This window comes from Kogia breviceps, chromosome 10 (genome assembly GCF_026419965.1).
Source record: "Kogia breviceps isolate mKogBre1 chromosome 10, mKogBre1 haplotype 1, whole genome shotgun sequence".
Lineage (NCBI taxonomy): Eukaryota > Metazoa > Chordata > Mammalia > Artiodactyla > Physeteridae > Kogia > Kogia breviceps.
The window spans coordinates 23,926,616-23,953,915 of NC_081319.1; the positions used below are offsets into that span (position 1 = coordinate 23,926,616).

General features: G+C 40.2%; 1 protein-coding gene across 7 annotated transcripts in view; it reads right to left on the reverse strand.

Moving 5' to 3' along the window:
- SLC25A26 (solute carrier family 25 member 26) overlaps nt 1-27,300 on the reverse strand; it is a 141,136-nt gene that overhangs the window by 14,227 nt on the left and 99,609 nt on the right. For all 7 annotated transcript variants that reach the window (XM_059075793.2, XM_067043701.1, XM_067043697.1 and 4 more), the window contains one exon: nt 18,966-19,010. In XM_059075793.2, coding sequence (XP_058931776.1) covers nt 18,966-19,010 — 45 coding nt within the window. The remainder of the gene's footprint in view (nt 1-18,965; nt 19,011-27,300) is intronic.

Here is a 27,300-nt window from a genome sequence, read left to right on the forward strand (position 1 = left end):
CGGGCCAGGGTGCAAACCTGTGTTCCTTGCATTGGCAGGCGGATTCTTAACCAATGGGGCACCAGGGAAGCCCTGCGGCTCCATTATTTTCTCTCAACTATGTTTTGCAGTTTTCAGTATATAGGTCTTGCACTTGTATTGTCGATTTTATCCCTAAGTATTTCATATGTTTTGGTGCTATTGTAAATGGTATTTTTTTTTTTTCTAAATTTCACTTTCTGACTGCTTAATATGTAGAAATACAATTGACTTTTGCATACTCATCTTGTATTCTGCAACCTTGCTAAATTTATCAGCTCTAGTAGCTTCTCTGGAGATTCCATCAAATTTTCTACATCTGTCTGTGAATAAACAGTTTTACTTCTTCCTTTCCAATATGGATTATTGCCTTTTATTTATTTTTCTTGCCTTACTGCACTGGGTAGGATGTCTAGCATAATGGCAGGTACTGCAATAAGAATGAAGAATATTAGAAATAAGACCTCTTGAATATATTCATTACAATGGTTAGAATAGTATAATGACCTGCTGATGGTGGTATGACATTTTTATGGATGATCAAATATACCACCACTGAAAGAAGAAGAGCAAACTTAGTACTAATTTTCTACTCGCAATACTTCCCCATCGAAAATACACCTGGAAGGTTGAGTAAGTTGCTACAGAAGAGAAGATGCCATATAAACAAACCAAAGCATGTAGGGCCCTGTTTGTCAACTTTTCTTAAGTCAGTCACCTAACTATGGAAACTACCTAACAAGTCAGAGATATAATAATGTATGGTGTCTGAGGGCTCCAACATTTCCTTCCACCTAACTAATGATAACAGTTACTTGGAAAGTGTATTTATTAAAATCACTGGACTAAGAGTGCAGCTATCAAAAAGATTTTTGTAACCTTACTTGTGGAAGTAGATGAGCTAAAAAAAAGTTTTATCACAAACAGCTTTCTAAAGATAACCTTGGCATTAAGCAGAGTATTTGGTATTTTTTCAGTAAATGCTCTAATGTTTGCAAGTATATATGTGTAGAAAACATTATTTTCTCCAGAGCTCTTATAAGCACTCAAGACAGCATAAGAAGCAAATCAGTAGAACAGCAACTTTTTACTTTAAAGATGGCAAAATGTGTATTTTATCAGGCTGATACCAATTTTAACACCATTATTTACTTTGCTGACTTTTAAAAAAAAGGATACAAAACATAAAATAGTCATTCTGGTAATGACTGAAGGTCATCTTCAATTTCTACTGGTACCTTCAAGGGTTTCAGAGAGCCAAAGTTTACTCCAAACAGACTTAAAATACTACAAATAATGCTGACTTTATAAGCAGTAATAAAGAACAAATAATAAGATGTGCACTACATGTCATACAGGAGAAAAAAATCAAAGATACTATGTAACTCATAAATTCAACATTTACTCAATACCTAGTAGGATTCAGGCAGTATAAGGTCAAGGGAAAAAAGACAGCAGTCCCTAGGTCTAATATGTGATGGGGGTAGAGTGAGGGCAGAAGAGGGTTATAACAGAAAGTGACAAAGAAGGCTTCACAGAGGTGCCTGTTGTAATCTAGGAAGGAAAAAACACTGGTTGCCAGGGGGAAAAAAACACTGGATCAAAACAGGTTCTGATGGCTGAAGTCACAATTTAAAAATAGAATCTCCAAAGATAAGCATATCACCTGGCCAGAACAATTTAGCCTAAAAACGTATAAGGAAATCATTTTGTATTAGATAAGGATACTAATAAATATCTTAAACAAAAAATCTCTGTAACCAAAAGATTTAGATTCAAGTGACAAACTTCCATGGCAAACACAGAGCATAAGAGAAGTAACGATTATAACAGCAACCACAATAAACACTTATACAGAACTTACTATGCTCCAAGTACCCAACACTTTACATACATTAACTCATGAAATCCTAACGACAATCTTCTAAGGTATGTACTATCTTATCCTCATTTTACAGACAAGAAAGTTGAGGCTCAGGGCTTCCCTGGTGGCGCAGCGGTTGGGGGTCCGCCTGCCGATGCAGGAGACACGGGTTCGTGCCCTGGTCCGGGAAGATCCCACATGCCGCGGAGCAACTAAGCCCGTGAGCCATGGCCACTGGGCCTGCGCGTCCGGAGCCTGTGCTCCGCAGTGGGAGAGGCCACAGCAGTGAGAGGCCCGCATACCGCAAAAAAAAAAAAAAAAAAAAAAAAGAAAGAAAGTTGAGGCTCAGAGAAGTTAAGTAACTTGCCGAAGTTTAAACAGGTAGGTACAGAGTATATACACACTTGGACTTGCATCTATAGGTTACAGGTGTCTTGACAGCAAACAGAAGGTATTTATAAGACATTTCACTTCCACATACAGGTAACTTTTACTAGAATGATATCAGAATATTCAAGTGAATGAACAAACTTTGTCAATGTCCAAAACAACTTGCTTTAAATAATACGGGTTTGTAATTTTTTTTAAAATAATGAATTGTCTGAATATAGAACTTTGGGAAAAGAATACTGAGACCAAGCTAAAAAGATGAGTGTTGTTTACAAATGACTCATTTGGGGGCAACTTTAAATTCATTAAGCAACAATGATAATGACAAGAAACCTGGCTGGTAAAAAGTACTGTATATGAATTCTGAAAATATGGTGAAATTACATATTTGTTCACATATATGGAGGAACCGGAAGATTGTGATCAATAAAAAACTGGCTGGAAAGACAGGAAAAAATTAAGGAAACACTCTCATTTACCACTGCAACAAAAAGAATAAAATACCTAGGAATAAACCTACGTAAGGAAACAAAAGACCTGTATGCAGAAAACTATAAGACACTGATGAAAGAAATTAAAGATGATACAAACAGATGGAGAGATATACCTTGTTCTTGGATTGGAAGAATCAACACTGTGAAAATGACTATACTACCCAAAGCAATCTACAGATTCAATGCAATCCCTGTCAAACTACCAATGTCATTTTTCACAGAACTAGAACAAAAAATTGTATGGAAACACAAAAGACCCCAAACAGCCAAAGCAATCTTGAGAAAGAAAAATGGAGCTGGAGGAATCAGGCTCCCAGACTTCAGACTATACTACAAAGCTACAGTCATCAAGACAGTATGGTACTGGCACAAAAACAGAAATATACATCAATGGAACAGGATAGAAAGCCCAGAGATAAACCCAGGCACCTATGGTCACCTTATCTTTGATAAAGGAGGCAAGAATATACAGTGGAGAAAAGACAGCTTCTTCAGTAAGTGGTGCTGGCAAGCCTGGACAGCTACATGTAAAAGAATGAAAGTAGAACACTCCCTAACACCGTGCACAAAAATAAACTCAAAATGGATTAAAGACCTCAATGTAAGGCCAGACACTATAAAACTCTTAGAGGAAAACACAGGCAGAACGCTCTATGACATACATCACAGCAAGATCCTTTTTGACCCACCTCCTAGAGAAATGGAAATAAAAACAAAAATAAAAAAATGGGGCCTAATGAAACTTAAAAGCTTTTGCACAGCAAAGGAAACCTTACACAAGACGAAAAGACAACCCTGAGAATGGGAGAAAACACTTGCAAATGAAGCAACCAACAAAGGATTCGTCTCCAAAATTTACAAGCAGCTCACGCAGCTCAATATCAAAAAAAACAACCCAATCCAAAAATGGGAAGAAGACCTAAACAGACATTTCTCCAAAGAAGACATACAGATAGCCAACAAACACAGGAAAGAATGCTCAACAACATTAATCATTAGAGAAATGCAAATCAAAACTACAATGAGATATCATCTCACACCAGTCAGAATGGCCATCATCAAAAAATCTACAGGGCTTCCCTGGTGGCGCAGTGGTTGGGAGTCTGCCCGCTGATGCAGGGGATGCGGGTTCGTGCCCCGGTCTGGGAGGATCCCATGTGCCGTGGAGCGGCTGGGCCCATGGTCCATGGCCGCTAGGCCTGCATGTCCAGAGCCTGTGCTCCGCAGTGGGAGGGGCCACGACTATGAGAGGCTTTCATACCAAAAAAAAAAACAAAAAACAAAAAAAACTATGAACAATAAATGCTGGAGAGGGTGTGGAGAAAAGAGAACTCTCTTGTATTGTTGGTGGGAATGTAAATTGATACCGCCACTCTGGAGAACAGTACGGAAGTTCCTTAAACAACTAAAAATAGGACTTCCCTGGTGGCGCAGTGGTTGGGAGTCCGTCTGCAGGTGCGGGGGATGCGGGTTCGTGCCCCGGTCCTGGAGGGTCCCGCATGCCGTGGAGCGGATGGGCCCGTGAGCCATGGCCGCTGGGCCTGCGCATCCAGAGCCTGTGCTCCGCAACGGGATAGGTCACAGCAGTGAGGGGCCCGTGTACCGCAAAAACAAACAAACAAACAAACAAACAAAAAAAACCCTAAAAATAGAACTACCATACGACCTGGCAATACCACTACTGGGCATATACCCTGAGAAAACCATAATTCACAAAGAGTCATGTACCACAATGTTCACTTCAGCTCTATTTACAATAGCCAGGACATGGAAGCAACCTAAGTGTCCATCGAGAGATGAATGGATAAAGAAGATGTGGCATATATATACAATGGAATATTACTCAGCCATAAAAAGAAATGAAATTGAGTTACTTGTTGAGAGGTGGATGGACCAAGAGTCTGTCATACAGAGTGAAGTAAGTCAGAAAGAGAAAAACAAATACCATAGGCTAACACATATATATGGAATCTAACAAAAAAAAATGGTTCTGATGAACCTAGAGGCAGAATAGGAATAAAGAGGCAGACATAGAGAATGGACCTAAGGACACGGGGAGATGGAAGGGTAAGCTGCAACGAAGTGAGAGAGTGGCATGGACATATATACACTACCAAATGTAAAACAGATAGCTAGTGGGAAGCAGCTGCATAGCACAGGGAGGTCAGCATAGCACAGGAGATCAGCTCTGTGCTTTGTGACCACCTAGAGGGGTGAGATAGGGAGGGTGGGAGGGAGATGCAAGTGGGAGGAGATGCGGGGATACATGCATATGTATTCACTTTGTTATAAAGCAGAAACTAAGACACCATTGTAAAACAATTATACTCCAATAAAGATGTTAAAACAAAAAAAAGACAGGAAAGACTACTCACAGGAAGTGTAATATTGTTTATGAGCTTTAAATAATTTAAGAGTAGATTAGAAAATGGAATAAAAATGTAGTTTAGACAACAGTATGAATGACTGCTATTGACAGTATTACTTACCACTTGCTGAGTACCTAGCATGTTCCAGAAACTATGTAAAAGATTTCACATTTCTCATTTAATTTTGAAAGGTGTGTATTATTATCCAGACACACAGGTGTAGGGGGGTACTAAGAGTTGTCAAGTAACTTGCCTGAGGTCACACAGATCGAAAGTGGGGAAACTGAAGCTGATTTTTACGGTCCCCTCAAAGCCATGTGCCTTGTAGACAGAATAGTATATAAGCGACATTTATAAGTTTCCTCAATACACAGCTCAACTTCTAGGGAAGCTACAATATAATATGCAAGTTATTAAAGAAAATATTTTGATGTCAATAAATGTATATAAATCACGTGGGTTTGGAATGGAGGATTTTTTTTTAAGGCCCTGTCTCAACACCAAAAATTTTTAAATTGCCATAACTTCTCAACCTAAATAAGTATTTCCATTGCCACAGAGGTCTAATGATCATTCCTGTAAAAGCAAGTAAATGACTGCGATGGGAGGGCAGAAAGGAGCCCCAAACGTGAAGAACCACAGTGTCGGGTCTCAACTGATGTGACAGAGCTCGTAAGACTAAAAAAAGCAGGCGGCCATACTTTACTTGGTGTTTGCTTACTTATCGCTATTCCAAGTCCTGTTTCCATTTTCTTTTCAAATAAAAAACGAAATTTTCAGATGAATCCATGAACATTTGCTTATATCTCATGTAAAAGAGACATTTCAAGTAACGAGAATGGCAGTCAGAAATATTCTTAGTTTCACTTTTGCAGTTTTTCTTGAGTAAAGTTTCCTTAACATAGGATGACTGGAAACGAATTCTAGTAGCTTAATTAGAAAATTTCATTTTGAAATCATTTTAGACTTACAGAAAATGTGCCAGCCTCCTCTAGTGTTGACATTTTACATAACCCAAGTATAATGATCAAAACAGAAAATGAAAATAGGTACAATACTCCTAAGATACAGACCTTAATTGAATTTCACCATTCACATTGTTTAAAGGTGTGAGAATTTTAAACATCAGGCCTGATTTTTTTTTCAATTAATGGTATTTCTATTACCCAGTAGGATATCATGAGGAATCCTGAATACTTAGTGATGGCGCTACAAAAACAATCAGGTTGTTCTGATTTCCCAAGTAATTCTTCACTCAGAGCTCAAGGGCCATCAGAGGAAGAAGGCATGAAGTACTTTCCAGGCTCCTCTACACACACCCCCGCCAGGCTTACAGCTATTAGCATCAGTATTCATTCACAGGACAGAGAGCAAACACCAGGCCTGATACTAGGAAATGGTTGGGAGTCCAAGCTTGAGCCAAGTGTCTTTCAAGTACAGCATGAAGAGAAGGCTTTGTCACTTTAAAAGACCCACCACCCAAATATGCACAGTTGTCTTATGAACGAACAACAAATTGAAAATAAGCATTTTGGCTTCAGTGCAGGGAAACTTAAATTTGGGACTTCTTCATTTGTTGTACTCAGAATAGTTATGCGGCTTCCAATTGTGTACGATTACAACATTTTACCCCATGACTTAGTAGGTATGTGTGCTGAATCATCTACTCAGTTCCACATGAATGACATCATAATAAATGATGATAATTCATTTAAGACAACAGAAAAGACAATCCTCTGTGCAGATCTCACTGCTGTCTGTCTAGCACCAGAATTTCATAACACATTAAAGACAGCAGATGATTACTTTCACTCAACTGCCCTCCATACTGTAGGTAATTAAGCTATTGTATAGCTTTGGCACATACACTTTAAAACATAATTAAAGCAACAGCTGCCTATAATTTGATTATTCAATTAACAATAACTGAATAATAAAATAATATTTATAATTTACATTAATGAATTCTCTGTGAAGTACTTATATACAAACATGACTTTAAAAAAGAGAATTCCAGGACTTCCCTGGTGGCACAGTGGTTAAAAATCCACCTGCCAATGCAGGGAACATGGGTCTGAGCCGTGGTCCGGGAAGATCCCGCAGGCTGCAGAGCAACTAAGCCCGCGAGCCACAACTACTGAGCCCGCATGCCACAACTACTGAAGCCTGTGTGCTTAGAGCCCATGCTCAATGAGAGAAGCCACCGCAATGAGAAGCCCACGCACTGCAACAAAGAGTAGCCTCCACTCACTGCAACTAGAGAAAGCCCGCAGGCAGCAATGAAGACCCAACGCAGACAAAAGTTAAAAAAAAAAAAAAAAAATTATAAATAAATAAATAAATACGGGATTTCCAAAGCAAAGTTTTATTTTATTTTTATTTATTTATTTTTTTGCGGTACACGGGCCTCTCACCGTTGTGGTCTCTCCCGTTGCGGAGCACAGGCTCCGGAAGCGCAGGCTCAGCGGCCATGGCTCATGGGCCCAGCCGCTCCGCGGCATGTGGGATCCTCCCAGACTGGGGCACAAACCCGTATCCCCTGCATCGGCAGGCGGACTCTCAACCACTGCGCCACCAGGGAAGCCCAAAAGCAAAGATTTAAAATGAAAAGAATAATGAATACAACTGGGAACCACAAGTAAGCTTTCACTTCTGCCCTACCATGGCTGGAGCAATATACACAAGTGGTTAAAGGGCTAAAATGGATTCCCCTTAAACAGAACTAAATAAAACTGGGTACATCTAACAATTTACAGTAGACAGGCTAATCTTGGTTATAATGGCAGCTGGATTGAAACTATTTTGAGATTTGTAAATAGCACGAACTTGATGTGGCTGATTTGTGCCTTGTTTTCGGTTAAACTGTATTTTGGTTGGTTGAGATATTTACCTTCTAGATAATTAGGGTGGTAAAGATAAGAGTTCGTAAGAATTTTTTTTTTAAATAATTTGTTGCTGTTGTCGTTGTTGGGGGTAGGAGTTTATTAATTAATTTATTTATTTTTGCTGTGTTGGGTCTTCGTTTCTGTGCAAGGGCTTTCTCTACTTGTGGCAAGCAGGGGCCACTCTTCATCGTGGTGCACGGGCCTCTCACTATCGCAGCCTCTCTTGTTGTGGAGCCACGTAGGCTCAGTAGTTGTGGCTCACAGGCCTAGTTGCTCTGCGGCATGTGGGATCCTCCCAGACCAGGGCTCGAACCCGTGTCCCCTGCATTAACAGGGAGATTCTCAACCACTGCGCCACCAGGGAAGCCCCGTAAAAATTTTTTAATGAATGATTGTGCTGGGAAATATTGGGTTGGCCAAAAAGTCTCTCTGGGTTTTTCCTTAAGATGGTACAGAAAAACCCATATGAACTTTTTGGCCAACCCAATATAAGAAAATTCATTTATTCTTCAGCAAACATAAGATGGGCTCAAATGCTGAGTAATATTTAGGTTTTACAATTACAAAGTAATATTTTTGGATATGTGTGGCTAGGTTTTATTTGGGAGGTATTTATTCTGATAGGAGGGCTGTCTTAGCTTCCTGGATCTGTGGTTTGATGTCTTTCATTAGTCTGGGTAGGGGCAAAAGGTATCTAAACTGAGTAACAGTTATTATTATAACCGATGCTCGTGATACAAATTTTAAGCCAACAAGAAAATGTGTGATTATTTTTAATACTTCTGCCTGGAAAGACACATTTGGTTTGCTAACTTTAAGTATGTTACAATCTTTTTAAAAGATTTTTATAAAAATGGCTCAAATGGAAGAACTGGGGGACTTACACTAATAAGCTCCATTTATCCAGAAACAGGTACACTGACAAGCCACTATGCTCAAAAGCACCAAAAATATGTATAATAAGGACTCACTTCTTTTCATTAACCTGCAAAAGCTCACTCATCTGACCCCTGATTCAACAGGAGAGGGACTTCATTACCTTCACCTCTGGAGTCTCATAGGGCCTTGCACAATTCCTTACACAAAGAAGGCAGGCAAATATTTGGAATCGATATGAATACCTATAATGTAAGTAGTGTTGGATAATTTTACCCTTGTGTAGAGAAGAAGGAAAACATCAACTGGCCAGACATTAATCCCAAATTGTCCTTTGTGGCTCAGGAGAGAACCGTATAAACCAGGAACGGCTAACAGGTTCCAGCTCAAGGATGAACATTTACTTAACTGGACAAGGCCTTCTAGTGAGCTGGGCTGAGACAGTTCCAAGGCTTGGCTGAGGTTCAGCTGGAAGGAGGGCCAGGATCACCCAGGGATGACAGAGTGAGACCAGAGCAGCACAAACATATCCTATTGCATATTTATACCAGACATACTAAACTGACACCAAAAACACTCACAAATACCCAGGAAGCAGGTCTAAAGGACAAACAGAAACAAAGCTAACTCCTTTTCTCCCCATTTTTTAAAGGAGGTTACGTGTGAATCTGTACATGGCTCCCTTGAAATCAAATACTAGCACAGGGGCTTCCCTGGTGGCGCAGTGGTTGAAGGTCCGCCTGCCGATGCAGGGGACGCGGGTTCGTGCCCCAGTCAGGGAGGATCCCACGTGCCGTGGAGTGGCTGGGCCCGTGAGCCATGGCCGCTAAGCCTGTGCGTCTGGAGCCTGTGGTCTGCAACGGGTGAGGCCACAGCAGTGAGAGGCCCACATACTACAAAAAAAAAAATACTAGCACAGTTTTATATCTCCAAAGGAACTGGGCATCATTATAGGCATTTTTTTAAAAGTGCTTTTTCATATATATTTGTTTGATAATCTGATTAAAATAAAGTGTGGTAAGTTCCTTTCTCACTTTGTCTCAGCCAAAAAAAGTCAATTTGATTCATCACAGGAATGTTGTATCTGAATGAGCATATTTATCTCATTTTGCTCACAAACTTGCATAAACACAAGAGAAACACCCAAAAGAAGATGACAAAGCAGGAATCCTGGTATGCATTTTATTGTTTTTTGACAAAGGACCCTAACCCACTACCCTCTAGCCTGTGGGACCCAAGAGGCAAGGTTAAATCTTAACTCAGTTGAAAGTAATGGAACCTGCAAGGAACATATTAGGTGTTGTTACTGCTTTGGCTTCACAACTGTAACTACAGCAGGACACCAGGCAGCTGAGTAGAAGGGTCCAAAGGAGGAGATGGGAGAAGGATCCAGAGCCTCAGAAGTGACACCCTTTCCATCCATCCTGTCAGGCTTTGCTACACATCCCTCCTTCCTTCCTTAGTTTTCTTTGCCATCTCTTTTTAACCATCTGTCTTTAAGAATTCAAAAGTTCTCTCTTTTTTTTTTTTTCCTTCCGGTACGCAGGTCCCTCACTGCTGTGGTCTCTCCCATCGCGGAGCACAGGCTCCGGACGTGCAGGCTCAGCGGCCATGGCTCACGGGCCCAGCCGCTCCGCGGCATGTGGGATCCTCCTGGACCGGGGCACGAACCCGCGTCCCCTGCATCGGCAGGTGGACTCCCAACCACTGCGCCACCAGGGAAGCCCTCTCATATTTCTTAAACTGTTAAAAAAGATGTCTGCTTCATTACAATGACATTTTGCTAAAATCCTAATCAGCATCTCAGACTCTGACTTTGCTGGAGATCTGGACATAAAATATTTTGCTCTAATTTTTCGGAGTTTTCTTCCATCTTGACATGCTGTATTTAATTTAGGGGACAAACTTAGTGCGGTAAAAATCACATACAATCATTTTTACTCTGTTATCATTCCCTTCTCAATCTTTAATATGCCTTTACAGGAACCTATCTTCTGATCAAACATGTCTGTGAAGATACCAGATTGTCCCAGTCTCATGAAATGGTGCAGCGGAGACCCTCAGCATGAGCGCCTTCTAAATTACTATCATTGTGTTCATATACTAAAGGTACGGGAGACTCTTGTGCATGGAGTGATAAAAGACACTTTAACTATTATTAAAATAAGAATCAGGGCTTCCCTGGTGGTGCAGTGATTAAGAATCCGCCTGCCAATGCAGTAGACACGGGTTCGAGCCCTGGTCTGGGAAGATTCCACATGTCGCGGAGCAACTAAGCCCGTGTGCCACAACTACTGAGCCCGCGAGCCACAACTACTGAAGCCTGCGCGCCTAGAGCCCGTGTTCCACAACAAGAGAAGCCACCGCAGTGAGACGCCCACGCAGCGCAACAAAGAGGAGCCCCTGCTCACTGCAACTAGAGAAAGCCTGCGTGCAGCAGAGGACCCAATGCAGCCCAAAATTAATTAATTAATTAATTTTAAAAAATAAGAATCAACAACAATAAACAAGTTACCCTTCAATATGAATAAAAAGATAGTTTTTATAACGTACTGACTGTTTAGAAGACTTCTAAAATGTACTGATTTTATACATTGTCCTATAACTGAAATGATAATCCACTGGCTCCTGATTTCGGTTACAAAGCTATGATTTCATTTTAGAAAATCGTCAGCATAATGTGAAAATTTTACATAACCAAACTGATTTTATTTTCATTTTGCTTCAAACGTTGCATCTGAGGTTAAGGTTTGCACTTCTTCTAATTACTGCTTTGCAACTTTGTAAACACCTTGTGGCTAGAAGCAAAACTACTTAGAGCTGGCAGCATTCTTAATAATCCTCGACACTTCTCTATATATTCAGACACTAGAACAAATCTGACATTCTTACAGGAAATTTTATCGTATCCTTTCAAAATACATGTATTGTTTGCCAAAGGCTCAGTGAGAATACATCTGTATGTTAGAGCTGTGATCATACTTCTAAAAGAAACTACTTTTAAATAAAACGGTTAATGTATACAGCTACCCAACTTTGCTTTGACCTTGAAAAAGAAAGAATGCTAACCTCCAAACAATTAGTAAATAGTCATAAACACCTGCTGTGTAAAAGTCAGAACTACAAAGAATATAAACGAACAGAAGACAAAGTTTCTTCCTCCAAAAAGCCAAGTCCTACAAGGAATTAAAACACAAACACGTGGGAAATGTGGTCTGGCTCCACTCATCCCCATAAACTATCTGTGCTCCCCTATGTCGGTCCCTCAGAGCTGACTCCTTCCTGAAGCAAACACTGTTTAACCCTCGCCCAAGTACAGCAGAACTGGGGATGGGTTGGGGAGGGGAGGAAGGGAGGCTGGTCTAAGAAATATGGTAGCCAGGGCTTTTACGTTTTATGTCATCAAGTTAAAGAATCAACACAATTTGAAGAAATGCCTGCAATAAGCTGATTAGATATAATACAACCATCTCAACTTTTTACCAACTTTTGAACATATGAAACAGCAACGACATTCTTAAAGATATTGTACGCTATGTGCAAAGTTATGTGTAAAATAATTAAGGACATCAACTCTGGAGTCAGACTGTCTGGGTTCAAATCCTGGATGTACCCCTTAACACTGAGTGTTCCTGAGGCCTTAAGCAAGGCACTCAAACTCTTCTTCAGTTTCCACAGCTGCAAGACGAAGACGGTAAGAGCACCCACCTCAAAGAATTGCCATGAAGATTAATAGGAGATAATCCATGGAAAGTGATTACCACAGTGCTGGGCACACTGTAACTTTGAGAAATGCTACATATTACGATTATTAATGATTATGATGTAGTAATAAAAACAATATTAACACAGTAGAAGGGTACTGGACAGAAAACTGAGGACTTAGTTTGGCAGATGAAAGACAATCTCTCTGAGCCCTGGTTTCCCTGTTTTAGTAGGGATGACAACAGGACCTGTCTCTCTGAGTTGTATGTCACGTGAATAAGATGCTAAGGAATATATAATGTACTCCTCAGCACAGTGCCTGGCATATATCTGCTCAACACAACATGTTTTTAATAAGTATCTGGGCGTCAATAAGTGCATAACTAAATAAACTAATTATTTAAATGCTACAAAGGAAATAAACAGGTGCTGTGTTTACTGAGCAGGGAAGATGGGAAGGTCCTACTTTAAAGATGGGTGGACAGGGAACACCTCTCCGAAGTGACAAGATCTAAGACTAAAGAACAAGAACGATTTAGACGTGAAAAAAGCCTAGGGAAAGAGCCAGAGTGAAAGCTTGATGAGGGATTTTTGTCAACCCTGTTGATCACTGTATTCCCCAGGCCCTAGGCACATAGTAGGTACTCAGTGACAATGTGTAGAATAAATGAATAAAGACTATTTCTGGCAGAGGGCACAACAAACTCAAAGGCCCTCAGGTAAGGAGCAGCCTGGCGAGTCCGAACAGAACAGAGGGAGGCCAGCCAGGCTGCAGGGCGGGACGTGGACATGGGGAGGCTGGAGTGTAGTGGGCGGGAGCTGTGGGATAAGGTCGGTGAGGTAGGAGGGGCGGATGACACGGGACCCTGTCAACCGCAGTTTAAACTCTGGATTTTACTCTTCTTTCAAAGACGTGTCACTGAAGGCTTTTAGCAGAGAGTGGTATGATCTGATTTATTTCTTTAAAAGATCACTCTGGCTGTTGTGAAGAGAAGATATTTTAGAGAAGCAAGAACGGAATCAGGGAGACCACTGGAGAGGCCAACGTGGCAACTCAAGCAAGAGATGAGTTAGAGGCTTCAATCAGAACAGTGGACTCTCCTGCGGGGTTCCCTGGTGGCACAGTGGTTAAGAATCTGCCTGCCAGTGCAGAGGACACGGGTTCGAGCCCTGGTCTGGGAAGATCCCACATGCCGCGGAACAACTAGGCCCGAGCACCACAACTACTGAGCCTGTGCTCTAGAGCCCACGAGCCACAACTACTGAAACCTGCACGCCACAACTACTGAAGCCTGCGCGCCTACAGCCCGTGCTCCGCAGCAAGAGAAACCACCACGATAAGAAGTCCGCGCACCGCAACGAAGAGTAGCCCCGGCCCTCCGCAACTACAGAAAGCCCGCACGCAGCAAAAAAGACCCAACGCAGCCAAAAATAAATAATAACACAAAAATAAATTTTTTAAAAAAGAAGAACAGTGGACTGTTCTGATGGGCTGGATGATGAGGGAAAGAGAACTGTGGAGTCATTCTTAAGTTTCTACTTTAGCAAGCAACAGACATGTGTTCTACTTACTGAGAAGGCGACACCTGGGAAGGAACAGGTTGGGGAGAAAGGGAATAAAAACCAAGTGTTCTGTTCTGAACTGGTTCCCCTGAGACACCCTGAGTAAGGGTGTCACCTAGGAAGTTGGTCATGTGAGGCTGTAACTCAGAGCAAGTGGTCCACGACAGGGCTTTAAATGTGCAAGTCAGCCATGTACACAGGGTATTCAAAGCCAAGGGACAAGATGAAATAATAAGCTTTGGTTATTTGTCAGATAAGAGAACCCATGTAATCTAACGTGTTTCTCTTCTTGTTGGGCTACTAGAAAAGTTCCAAACTCAATTTAAATCTTAAAGGAAAATGATCTTCCCAGAGGTTCTGGATATGATGATCTACCCCTTTCACTTCCCCTCCTCTATATGGTGTGTAGTCTTCTTTCATCTAAATCTTTTTTGTAAGCATATGTACTATTTTTTAAAAAAAGAAAACATAAGAAATGAGGTAGTGAAATGACATGATGTGGGGAGTCAGGGGGGCTGGCTCCCACAGTGCCTTGGGTGGTCTTCAATTACAGACACGTTACCTTGGAGTTATCTGTGGGTATGTGCTTCTCTGAAAGAGTAAAAACTCCTCAAGGGCATCAGCTACATCTTATTCATCTTTGAACTGCTGTGAAATGAAACAGTGTCTAACTCACAGCAGGCAGGCAATACATATACACTAACGGCATCTGTCACTTTTCTACAAATAGAAGGGGTTCAGGCCTTATCAGAATGTGCTAAAGCTCAGTTCTAAGATGTTTTAAACGCAATACAGTACACGAATAAATGCCAGTCAGCTATACAGACAAACGTTAGCTGTAAGGGTAAACCTTCAGGGTCTGGATTGGAAGACTTCAAGCACGAAAAAAAAATTAGCTGGCTTTAAAAGATGCACAGCATTTGATCCGTGAAAGTCCACTGCAGAAAGAAGCCAAAGAAAAGGGGCAGTTAAGGAGGCTATTCCGGTGGGAAGGAAGGGAAGGAAAGGAGGGAAAGCAAACAAACAAACAAACAAACAAAAAGTGTAATGGGAAGGGTGGAAAAAACAGTTAAGGACACAGTATGGACATCCCTGAGTGCCAACGACTTCATGCTTTAGAATTTTAGAAAGTTATACATTTCTGGGAACTTCAAAGAGATGTTTAAGGAAGATCACACAAATTCAATGTGTAGAACAGATGACTGTTAACTAAGTCCAGGCATAAGTTAGTAAGAATCTGATTAAAAAAAAAAAAAAAAAAGGAGGCCACAGGTTTCACGAAGTCAGAGTGAACACAACTTGGTGAGTGATAGAGAAAAAGATGATCAGATTTAATCTGGGATTTGAGACCAAAGGGGTCAGGAGAATAATAGTATGATTAACAGAAATCAGGGAGACAGCAGGAAGAGGTGATTTTAGAAGGCAATACCATCGATTTTAGGCAGAATCAGTTTAAGATGATAGTGGCCATCCCCTACCCCAGATTTCCACTCCTTATAGCACAATGGGCACACAATCTGCCAAAGTCCTTGCTGAGAAAAATTTTTCTTAGCAGTATTTCCACATAAACGTAATGGAGAAACCTTTCCATATAATACAGTGTCTCTACGGTTGCAGAAGCAAATGTAAATGGATAAACTCATAAATACAAAAATAAAAGACATGCCAAAAATTGTCTACTTTTACAAAGCACTGTGGTTTCACGTTTGGATGTTTAAAAAAACCCCACTATTATATGAAAAGATGCTCGATATTATTGAGCCCTGAGAGAACTGCAAATTAAAACCACAATGAGATACCAGTACACAACTATTAGAATGGGTAAAGTTTATTTAATCTAATAATAACAAACAATGACATGGATACAGAGCAACTGGAACTCTCACACATTGCTGGAAAATGGGACAGCCACCTTGGAAAACACTGTGACAGTTTCTTATAAATTAAACTTATATTTTCCCTATGACCCAGCAATCCCATTCCTAGGTACTTACCCAAGAGAAACAAAAACGTATGTCCATACAAATAGCCACATGCAAAAATTTGTAGCAGCTTCATCCATAATCATCAACAACTCAAGGGTGTATCAACTAGTAACTGGCTAAACAAATTATAGTACGCGTACACAATGAAATGCTACTCAGCACCAGAAAGGAGCAAACTACTGGTACGGGATAAAACAGGAATGAATCTCTCTTTCATATTAAATGAAAGAAGCCAGGAACAAAATACTACACAGTGTGTGGTTCTATTTATATGATATTCTGGAAAAGGGTGATGATATTACATTTTGTTTAGGGGGGTAGTCATATTTGTCAAAACCTGTAAAAATGTACACTTAAAAGGAGTTTTCCTGTATGAAAATTATTCCTCAATAAATCCAACAAGGGCTTCCCTGGTGGCGCAGTGGTTGAGAATCTGCCTGCTAATGCAGGGGACACCGGTTCGAGCCCTGGTCTGGGAGGATCCCACATGCCACAGAGCAACTAGGCCCGTGAGCCACAACTACTGAGCCTGTGCGTCTGGAGCCTGTGCTCCACAACAAGAGAGGCCGCGATAGTGAGAGACCTGCGCACCGTGGTGAAGAGTGACCCCCACTTGCCACAACTAGAGAAAGCCCTCGCACAGAAACGAAGACCCAACACAGCAAAAATAAATAAATTAATTAACAAACTCCTACCCCCAACATCTAAAAAAAAATAAAAATAAAAATAAATAAATAAATAAATAAATAAGTCCGACCAAAAAAAAAAAAAACTATGGCATCTATCTTAACACTGGCTCAAAGAAAAGTATTAAAGTTCAACATTGTTACCTATGATTACTCTGAAAAATTCTAGACATACATACGTTCATTCATTCATTCATTTATTTATGGCTGCACTGGGTCTTTGTTGCTGTGTGCTGGCTTTCTCTAGTTGCGGCGAGCGGGGGCTACTCTTTGTTCTGGTGCGAGGGCTTCTCATTGCAGTGGCTTCTCTTGTTGTGGAGCACGGGCTCTAGGTACGTGGGCTCGGTAGTTGTGGCACACGGGCTCAGCAGTTGTGGCTCATGGGCTCTAGAGTGCAGGCTCAGTAGTTGTGGTGCACAGGCTTAGTTGCTCCGTGGCATGTGGGATCTTCCCAGCCCAGGGCTGGAACCCGTGTCCCCTGCATTGGCAGGCGGATTCTTAACCGCCGTGCCACCAGGGAAGCCCAGACATTTCTTAACTAGCTAGCATACTGCAAATGTCCTGAACACTGCAAAGAAACAAATCCCATGCTTTTTCCCTCTTTGGGCCTCAAAACATTCCTGTGCAGAAACTGGGCCTAAGTATGTTAGATACAGTGCAGAAGCCACGTGAATGCTGCTTATTGAGACACTAATAAAGTGAGTTTTGTTTGCTGGACAGCTGTTGCTCCATTGTCTTTTGTCATACACAAAAATAGAGAGGTGTTATGCTTATGGAATGTGACCTTCTCATTGGATAGCTGTTACATCACGCCAAGAAACACTGCCAGAGAAATCCATTTTCACCGTGTGCCACACGGAAAACAGTAAAGACAAAAACAAACAAAACAACCATGAAAGATCCCAAAACCTGCATTAAATGAATTGCACTACTCCTTAAAATCAGATCATTTATAAGAAGTATTTCTCAATACTTAATATTGCTGAGTTTATTTTTATGAATAATGTTTTGTCTCATTTTATTATCCTTAGTATGTAACTTCAATAGAATACTTTTCAGAGTCCAAGTAACTGTTATTCTTTGAAAGACATTTTCTTTGCGCGCTCCATGATTACTAATGCTATACAATTATGAGAGTCATCCCTTTATTTTTTGTGTTATCAAATGCCTACCTAGGTACTTTGCCATCGTACAGTTTGGTCATTTATAAACCATTTTCATTTGAACAAGGGTTTTCAGATTCTTCTGATCATTATCCACAGTGAGAAATACATTTCACATTGCACAGATGTGCAGCCTAGTACACAGATGCATGTATATATGTACACGCAACACTGAAGTCTGACAAAGCAAGACTTAACCTTACCTCGTAAGATGCTATTATCTTCCCTTTTGTTGTTGTCTTTACAATGCTGGCAAACACCTACATAATTCATACCGTGACCCGCAATTTTTGAAATCATTGCATCAGGAGATGAAAAACAATATCTCTGCATGTTTTGAACCAAGGCTTTCAGATTTTCATTTAAGAGTTTGTTTTTAAACGTATGAGTCCAAGGCTGACTCACAACTCCCCCCACTCTGCTCCTTCTCACTGAGGGTTCCTAGGCCTGGCGAGCAGGAAGACAGAAGGGACCTTCAGAAACCAAGCCCCCGCTGCTCCCCACCCCCACCCACCATTAGATGTGGGCAGGAAGGTCTTAGCCTTCTAAGCCTACAAATATTCAGAGCCTTGTTTTCCTTCCTTTCCATTTACCCTCACTGTTATTCCTTAACCTCTACACACACACACACACACACACACACACACACACACACAGCGAAGTGAAATAAAATTCGAGGGGGTGGAAAAAGAGTTACAATACAGAGGAAAGTACAGTTTTTCCTAAACATCTCAGGATTTCAGTTACGCTTGCTCTGCTTATTTCCCAGACCACAGACACCTAAACAAGTTTAAAACACTGAACTGGCATGTAAATCCCACTCACAAAATATTTCCAACTCCTAATAATTTTGAGTTTTTAAACCACTACTCAATATTATATTCCACCATTCCACACAGAAACTACTGGGTATTAATGATAGTAAGATAATTAGAGAGAAATTTTATATGAAGATTGGAAAACTTACTTTTAAGGACTCCCACAGGGGAAACTGGACCAATGAGAAAGGAATCTGAAGAGGGAAAAAAAAAAAAAAATTCAAACCAATTAGGCAGGAAAGATCAGTTTGCTTAGCATGACTATATGAACCTATAATTATTTAGAAACATTATTTCATTTTAACTTTATGTACATAATAAAGCTACCATTAAACAAATTTATAAGTACAGGATGCATCGTTTTTAGAAAAAGAGTTAAACGGTAACTGCCTGTAAAATCTACTAATTTTTTGAGCCCAAGGGACATAAAATGATGCCCTCTTGAAAGTGAAAGAGAAGCACAATATGAAGAGTGGCTACTTAAAGAAATGAGAAAATAAGTATTTTCCATCACAGGTAATGAAGACTTTAAAGATGTGACATTTTTCTGCTTAAGAGTTTGAGATGTCTGGTCCTCAGCGGGCCACATGTCAGGGCTGCAAAGAGAAGCAGGGAGGGGGAAGCACAGGAAGGGGGTAGTGGAGGAAAGGAGGGGAAGGGGAGGAAGGGAGAAAGGCAAGAGAGGAAAAGAGGAGGAGAGGAGAAGGAAAGGAGAGGGAGAGAGGGGAGGGAGAGGAGTGAGGAAGGACAGAGGGGACAAGGCAGGCGGATGGGAGGAGAGAGAGAAAAGAGGACGCAGACAGAGCCACTTGCAGGAGGAAGCTGAGAAGCAAGGTCTGGGGACAGAACACGGGCGTGGGAAGGAAGGAACAGCTTCTCAATGTGGAGGAGTGAGGGCTCTAAACAGACAGGAGCACAGTTGGGTCTGAAAGCCTGATTTAGTCTCAAGCTTGGTCAGGGAGAAGAGTCATCTCTAGCAGTGAACACAATCAGCGTACTTAGACTAAGGATTTACAATCAGCTGTCGAGCAGTAAGCTAGAATTGTTAGCAAGCACTTTACACAGGCCAGGCACTGTGCCAATCAGCACTTCATAGCTTTTATTTCACTGAATCCTCACAACAACGCTGTAAGATGGGTATTATTACCATCCCCCTTTTACAGATCAAGAAATGGAGGTTCAGAGATGCTGTTTCACTTGCCTAAAGCACACAGGAAGTAAAAAGCCCAGACAATCTGACTACAGGCCCCTGTCTGACTACCACTCTACCTAAAAGACATCTTATTGGATTTACCTGCATATAAATTCTCCCCCAGTATAATCTATGTGCTTTTGTGTGTGTGTGGGGGGGGGGTACACGGGCCTCTCAACGCTGTGGCCTCTCCCACTGCGGAGCACAGGCTCCGGACGCTTAGGCTCAGCGGCCGTGGCTCACGGGCCCAGCCGCTCCGCGGCATGTGGGATCTTCCTGGACCAGGGCACGAACCCGTGTCCCCTGCATCGGCAGGCAGATTCTCAACCATTGCGCCACCAGGGAAGCCCCATCTATGTGCTTTTAATTAAACTGTCTAAAATTCTAAAACAGAACCCCACCCTCCATATTTCCTAAAATAAAAATACCTCCAGGGCACCCTACGCACTAGCCTAGGTAATATCCACACACTATCCACTGGGCCTACATAAGGGATGACGCTGCTCAAGCAGGTCGTGGCCCCAGTATAGTTGCTCTGTATCCAGTTCAGTTGTAAGTGAAAAGTAAATGTGGACTTTGATCAATAACAATACGCATGGGGTATGTGAGAGAGAGAGAGAGAGAGAGAGAGAGAGAGAGAGAGAGAGTGTGTGTGTGTGTGTGTGTGTGTGTGTGTGTGTGTGTGTGTGTCAAGAGACCACAATGTTGAAGCGATTAACGGGTATCGACCTTCTCATGAATTAAGAGCACTAAATTACTTCCAAAATATTTTTATTTAATCAGAAATTAAGAGTCTAGCATCATCTGTCTTTTTCTGCTGGAAGAAATGATGGCCCTGGGCTTGACAGTGGTCACAGAAAGAAAAATCTGCCTTCCATTCAGGCAGGGAATGGCAGTGAGAAAGGAAAAAAAAAAAAAAAAAAAAAAAAGTCAATAAACTAGTTTAAGTTGACAAACTAAAATCTCACGGAATTTTGTCATCTTCATAAATTAGCAAGCGCCCCATCCTGTACATCAAAGTTCCATAGTAAGAGACAAATTTAGTTGAGCTTTTTTGTCACCAAAACATGAAAGCATCTGACACTGTCCATTCTGACAGTAAAATGCTGTATTTTCAATTAAATTATCAAAACCCAAAAGACTGACTGTAGTTTTCATTTCTTTTTTTGGCTGCGCTGCATGCTTGTGGGATCTTACTTCCCCAACCAGGGATCAAACCTGCGACCCCTGCAGTGGAAGTGATGAGTCCTAACCACTGGACCACCGTTTTTAAAAATTTATAATATGTAATAAAATACCAAAGAGGACTAACGGTTAGTGGGATCAGAGATGACTTTAATTTTCTTCTTTGTACTCTCTCCTCCCAAATGTAAATGTGTCACATTTTAACAAGAATGTAAATATTTCACATTTTTTTAACATCTTTATTGGAGTATAATTACTTTACATTGCTGTGTTAGTTTCTCCTGTATAACAAAGTGAATCAGCTATACGTATACTTATATACCCATATCCCCTCCCTCTTGCATCTCCCTCTCACCCTCCCTATCCCACCCCTCTAGGTGGTCACAAAGCACCAAGCTGATCTCCCTGTGCTGTGCTGACCTCCCTGTGCTATGCGGCTGCTTCCCACTAGCTATTTATTTTATATTTGGTAGTATATATATATCAGTGCCACTCTCTCACTCTTCCCAGCTTACCCTTCCCATCCCCGTGTCCTTAAGTCCATTCTCTACGTCTGCCTCTTTATTCCTGTCCTGCCCCTAGTTTCTTCAGAATCTTTTTTATTTTTTAGATTCCAAATATATGTGTTAGCACATGGTATTTGTTTTTCTCTTCCTGACTTACTTCACTCTGTATGACAGACTCTAGGTCCATCCACCTCCCTACAAATAACTCCATTTCTTTTTATGGCTGAGTAATATTCCATTGTATATATGTGCCACATCTTCTTTATCCATTCATCAGTCAATGGACACTTAGGTTGCTTCCATGTCCTGGCTATTGTAAATAGTGCTGCAATGAACACTGTGGTACGTGACTCTTTTTGAATTATGGTTTTCTCAGAGTATATGCCCAGTAGTGGGATTGCTGGGTTGTATGGTAGTTCTACTTTCAGTTTGTTAAGGAACCTCCATACTGTTCTCCAGAGTGGCTGTATCAATTTACATTCCCACCAAAAGTGCAAGAGGTTTCCCTTTTCTTTACACCCTTTCCAGCATTTTTTGTTTGTAGATTTTTTGATGATGGCCATTCTGACTGGTGTGAGGTGGTATCTCACTGTAGTTTTGATTTGCATTTCTCTACTGATTAGTGGTGTTGAGCATCCTTTCATGTGTTTGTTGGCAATCTGTATATCTTCTTTGGAGAAATGTCTACTTAGGTCTTCTGCCCATTTTTGGATTGGGTTGTTTGTTTTTTTGATATTGAGCTGCATGAGCTGCCTGTATATTTTGGAGATTAATCCTTTGTTGGTTGCTTCATTTGCAAATATTTTCTCCCATTCTGAGGGTTGTCTTTTCATCTTGTTTATGGTTTCCTATGCTGTGCAAAAGCTTTTAAGTTTCATTAGGTCCCATTTGTTTATTTTTGTCTTTATTTCCGTTCCTCTAGGAGGTGGGTCAAAAGGATCTTGCTGTGATGTATGTCATAGAGCGTTCTGCCTATGTTCTCCTCTTAAGAGTTTTATAGTGTCTGGCCGTACATTTAAGTCTTTAATCCATTTTGAGTTTATTTTTGTGCACGGTGTTAGGGAGTGTTCTAATTTCATTCTTTTACATGTAGCTGTCCAGTTTTCCCAGCACCACTTATTGAAGAGGCTGTCTTTTCTCCACTGTATATTCTTGCCTCCTTTATCAAAGATAAGGTGACCATAGGTGCCTGGGTTTATCTCTGGGCTTTCTATCCTGTTCCATGGATCTATATTTCTGTTTTTGTGCCAGTACCATACTGTCTTGATGACTGTAGCTTTGTAGTATAGTCTGAAGTCTGGGAGCCTGATTCCTCCAGCTCCATTTTTCTTTCTCAAGATTGCTTTGGCTATTCGGGGTCTTTCGTGTTTCCATACAAATTGTGAAATTTTTTGTTCTAGTTCTGTGAAAAATGCCACTGGTAGCTTGACAGGGATCACATTGAATCTGCAGACTGCTTTGAGTAGTAGAGTCATTTCACAATGTTGATTCTTCCAATCCAAGAACACAGTATATCTCTCCATCTGTTTGTATGGTCTTTAATTTCTTTCATCAGTGTCTTATAGTTTTCTGCATACAGGTCTTCTGTCTCCCTAGGTAGGTTTATTCCCAGGTATTTTATTCTTTTTTGTTACAATGGTAAATGGGAGTGTTTCCTTAATTTCTCTTTCAGATTTTTCATCATTAGTGTATAGGAATGCAAAAGATTTCTGTGCATTAATTTTGTATCCTGCTACTTTACCAAAGTCATTGATTAGCTCTAGTAGTTTTCTGGTAGCATCTTTAGGATTCTCTATGTATAGTATCATGTCACCTGCAAACAGTGACAGTTTTACTTCTTCTTTTCCGATTTGGACTCCTTTTATTTCTTTTTCTTCTCTGATTGCTGTGGCTAAAACTTCCAAAACTATGTTGAATAATAATGGGGAGAGTGGGCAACCTTGTCTTGTTCCTGATCTTAGTGGAAGTGGTTTCAGTCTTTCACCATTGAGAACATTGTTGGCTGTGGGTGTGTCATATATGGTCTTTATTATGTTGAGGTAAGTTCCCTCTATGCCTACTTTCTGGAGAGTTTTTATCATAAATTGGTACTGAGTTTTGTTGAAAGATATTTCTGCATCTATTGAGATGATCATGTGGTTTTTATCCTTCAATTTGTTGATATGGTGTATCACACTGATCCATTTGCATACACTGAAGAATCCTTGCATTCCCGGGATAAATCCCACTTGATCATGGTGTAATCATACCTTTTAATATGCTGTTGGATTCTGTTTGCTAGTATTTTGTTGAGGATTTTTGCATGTATGTTCATCAGTGATACTGACCTGTAGTTTTCTTTCTTTGTGACATCTTTATCTGGTTTTGGTATCAGGGTGATGGTGGCCTCATAGAATGAGTTTGGGAATGTTCCTCCCTTTGCTATGTTTTGGAAGAGTTTGAGAAGAAGAGGTGTTAGCTCATCTCTAAATGTTTGATAGAATTCACCTGTGAAGCCATCTAGTCCTGGGCTTATATTTCACATCTGTAAGATGAAAAAAGGTCTTATAACTTACTGTAATAAGGCCTGTAACTTATAACTTATTGTAACTTATTGAATGTTAGCCTTCTTCACTTCTTGATTAAAATAACCCATAAAACTGAATTGTATGTTATTGGCACTTTTCTGATACTTAATAAATAATACCAGATTTTGAATCCTGTAGATTGACATTTTGCCCATTTCCTCTATTAAAAGTTATTCATTAAATTGTTCCTTCAATTTAAAGACGTAATTTTAAAAGTCACACATTTGAAATGGCCAAAACTGTTCTACTGGATATTTATTTTAAAAAGTGAGCCGACAGTAAATCCCAACTTCACTCTAAAACAAGATTAATTGACAGTCTCAGGTAATTAAATGTGCTGTAAATGCTTGAATACTTAAATATATTTCTGGCTTCCGGTATATCCCTCATAAGATAAACTCCTGATGTGTAAAAATGTTTCAAACATTCTTCAAGTCAAAATCTTACTGAATGCCTTGTCATTTACAATATGAAGAAATAATGAAAATGTGTTCCACTCATGTGACAGTAGTACTGCCAGCAAATACGGCTCCACGGCTATAACAAATTCTTCTCCCAACTTCTACAGAACATGGGCCGGTCAGAAGGCAAGTTCCCTCCCCATGTCTGGTTTGGAGTTTCAACACAGTGATGTCTCTTCAAAACGTGGAATTTTAAACCCCATACAGATGTAAGCTGTTAGTCTAAAATGTTTTATAAATGAATAAAATGAATAGCTGCACTCAGAGGTCTTATATTCCAAAACACAACATACCCATTTTATTGTACCAAAAGTTACAAAATGGCTCACTGTTGTGACCTTTTTAATGCCTCCATTTAAGATGCTTTGTTTGAATAAGGTTGTTAAGATCCAGGGCCCTAACAAGTGAGCAACAGTAAACTCAGCTACCATCAAAGAGGCCGATGTAGAGGGGAAAAACACCTGCTAAAATTCAACATGGATTCCACTGGTAATAAACACAGCAATAATTCCATACGAGAGTGCATGTGAGGATTCCATGTGAAGTAGAGAAAGTGAAAGCTGAGTGGTAAACAGGCGAAGGAAGTGTTGGGCATTACTAATGAAATAAAGAAGGTACAAATTTACATTATGAGCATGCTTTACCTATTACCAAGTGTTTGGACTAGATTATCCTTGAAGCCAATCAATGCTTATAATCCTATGATCTTAAAATAAATGCCTATAACCTTATAGTCCTTTAACAAATAATAAGGTGATATATAATATAACTGAAGGGATATGAAGATATGATTTCTAAGATATCATTTAGCTCTAGAATTCTATGGCTCAATGGACAGATCAAATTAGAATACAATACGTTTTTGAAAAATAAGACTTGATCATAAGCTGCGAAGAACACAATGGATCCTTCAAGTGGCCCAAAGGGGAGTCTCCTTTCTGTTGCAAGACAGTGTCCAAATTTCTGTGCTTGATTTCGGGTTTTCCATTCTAGTGTTGCAAAGATAACAAAGACAGTTCTCCTGTTAAATACTCTGTGCCTTTTTCCATCCAAGCCCAGTGGTAACCAAGGACAAGTGAATTTGAAGACCTGAAAACATTTTGCCCCAAAGTGACTACTATTCTTTAAAAAAGAAAAAATAAAAGAAAAAGGTGAGACCCATTCACATCTGGTCTGCTGCCATCTGACATACCAGGAAAGCATTCTAATAATAAATATATATTGATTTTTAAATTTAACAACTATAATTCATTGACATGCACTGTACATAGAGAGCAGAATGTATACCTAAATAAAGGAAAGTAACCTAAAAGTAGAAAAAATTTAAAGTGACTCACTCCTCAGGTTTATAAACCATACTAAAACTCCAAAAGCATCTTTCCAAAGAAAGCACTAAATGGACACAAGAGTATCAAAATAAAATAGGGATGGAGATGAGTGTGAGCAGTTTGATTCTCAAGTAAGATTAGATCTCAGAGGCAGGAGCACTGAGAATATCAAAACTTCTACAAAGATATAGTAAGCAAAACAGGGTGGTAGTGGCATCAACACAGACATACAGACAATGGAACAGAATGAAGAGCCCAGAAATAAATCCTTGCATATATGTTCGAACGATCTTTGACAAGAGTGCGAAGACCACTCAATGGGGAAAGGACAATTTCTTCAACTAGTAGTGTTAGGAAAATGTATATTCACATGCAAAGGAATCAAGTTGGACCCTTACATTACACTATATACAAAAAATTAACTCCAAATGAATCAAAGATCTAAATGTAAGACCCCAAACCATAAAACTCTTAGAAGAGGGGAAAACGTTCATGATATTAGATTCGGCAATGATTTATTGGATATCACACCAATCCACAGGCAACAAAACTAGACAAATGGGACTACATTAAAATTTCAAACTTTGCATCAAAGGACAAAATCAACAGATTGAAAAGGTAACCTATGGAATGGGAGAAAATATTTGCAAATCATCAATCTGATCATTAATATTCAGAATACATAAACAACTTCTACAACTCAACAGTAACAAAAAGTCCCATTTTTCAAATAGGCAGAGGATTTGAATAGACATTTCTCCAAAAAAGATATACAAATAGCCAACATGCACATGAAAAGATGCCCAACATTACTAATCATTAGGGAAATGCAAATCAAAACCAAAATGAGATATCACTCATTATGAAACTACTATGCAAGAAAGAGAAAGAGAGGGAAAGAGAGAGGGAAAGAGGAAAGGGAGAAAGGGAGGAAGGGAGGAAACAAGTATGGACAAGGATGTGGAGAAACTGGAACCCCATGCTGTATTGGTGAGAATGTAAAATGGAGTAGCCACTTGGAAAACAGTATGGCGGTTCCTCAAAATATTAAAAACAGAATTACCATGTGATTCAGCAATTCTACTTCTGGGTATATACACTAAAGAATTGAAAGCAAGGTCTCAGAGAGAGATTTGTACATTTATTTTCTTTTTTTTTTTTTTTTTTTTTTTTTTTTGCGGTATGCGGGCCTCTCACTGCTGTGGCCTCTCCCGTTGCGGGGCACAGGCTCCGGACGCGCAGGCC